General features: G+C 32.8%; 1 protein-coding gene across 1 annotated transcript in view; it reads right to left on the bottom strand.

The window, feature by feature from the left end:
* Window positions 1–1,543, bottom strand: part of LOC102835640 (regulating synaptic membrane exocytosis protein 1-like) — a 678,398-nt gene that overhangs the window by 213,441 nt on the left and 463,414 nt on the right. The window contains 3 exon segments of the mRNA XM_006835784.1: window positions 218–371; window positions 500–671; window positions 1,136–1,266. Of these exon segments, the coding sequence (XP_006835847.1) occupies window positions 218–371; window positions 500–671; window positions 1,136–1,266 (457 nt within the window).

Here is a 1,543-nt window from a genome sequence, read left to right as displayed (position 1 = left end):
AAACTACCAGCCGCTCCGCGGGAGAAAGATGAGGCTTTCTACTCCCGTAAAGATTTACACCCTCGGAAACTCTGTACAGGGTCGCTATGGGTCGAACCCGACTCGATGGCACTTAACAACAACAACAATAAATCATGGAAAAATATTTTGAATATGAATCTTTTGTTGTATCACTGTAACAATCACTTTCTAATAAATAAGAAGACCTTGACCTTACTTTGTAACTTTTTGCTAGAGCTTTCTCCATGAATATGTCGCCTTGGCATGAAAGGTGATGGCTGAGGCAGAGGTAGTGAGGATTCATCATGTGTCTGAAGTTTATACCAATGTGGTTCATCATCTAAAAGTGCTGTCTCCAATTCTATGAGGATCTGAAAGGGTAGTTTATCAAAGTAAATTAAGCAGTTTTACCACAAGACAATGTTAAGAATTTACAATTAATATGTATTACAAAAAAATTTATTAAGCATTTGACTTGAATCTTTATTATATACATCACCTCTCCAAGAAATTCACTTTCTTCTTCTTGAACTCTTGGTTGATCCCACACAGTTATTTCTAACATTCGTTCTCTAAAATCTCTACGATGTACATGTGAATACACAAAAGTTTGATTCCATTTTGGTTCTAGTACTTTCTTTACTGTTTTGGTTCTCCTTTTACTTTTATCACTGAAAAATAAGTGTTTCATAAATGAAAAAGCAAACACAATTATATACTGCCATCTGTGGTAGTTATATGGAATACTGCCATTGAGATTTTTACTATTTTTGTTTTACAATATGTACTTTAAAAGTTTAAAAAACAAAAAAGACAGTAGCATTCAATACTTTTCTAATTTCAACGACAATGCAAGTGATAGCTATGAATACAGGCCCCCAAACACAAGGTAAATTCTGAATGATGTATAGCTATTAAAGACTTATATATGTATAAGTAAGGCAATTTAAATGTAAAATAATTGACAGAACCTTATCAAAGAAATACAAGGCATGAGGGATCCCACCCCCCTGCCCCAGTCTATTCCCCCAATAAGAATTATTTATTATATTTTAAAAATACAATTCCAAGAGAAGAGCTCCTATCTTCTTTATCAGTATAGACAGTAACATATTTTTTTTCTATTATTCATTACCTTCTATCTGGAAGAAAATACATTTTTACATAGGGATTCCTGGGGCGCCCATCTACTCTAGGGGGCAGATCTGTTGCCTGCAGAACATTTACAATCAGCTGGTGTCCCACTTTATCATACCACAGCTTCACCTAAGAGCAACACAGAAAAAAATTATTTGTGTCATGAGATAATACAATTTTCCAAAATTAATACCAAACTATTTTTGAAAAAAGTTAATGCTATGCAATTACATTTCAGATGTTATTTCTGAAAATAACATCAATTTGAAATCATAATCATTTAGAACACTACTTTCAAGTATTTTAAACACGACTTAGAACAGGCAGGTCTACTGTATCTGTTTTTATTTTATTATATCACATTATGTTATAAAAATAACACTAATGAACGATCCAATCTGTCTAG

The sequence above is a fragment of the Chrysochloris asiatica genome, unplaced genomic scaffold (assembly GCF_000296735.1).
Source record: "Chrysochloris asiatica unplaced genomic scaffold, ChrAsi1.0 scaffold00019, whole genome shotgun sequence".
Taxonomy (NCBI): Eukaryota; Metazoa; Chordata; class Mammalia; order Afrosoricida; family Chrysochloridae; genus Chrysochloris; species Chrysochloris asiatica.
The sequence above is the reverse complement of the archived record's forward strand: the minus strand, read 5'-3'. Positions and strand labels throughout refer to the sequence as shown.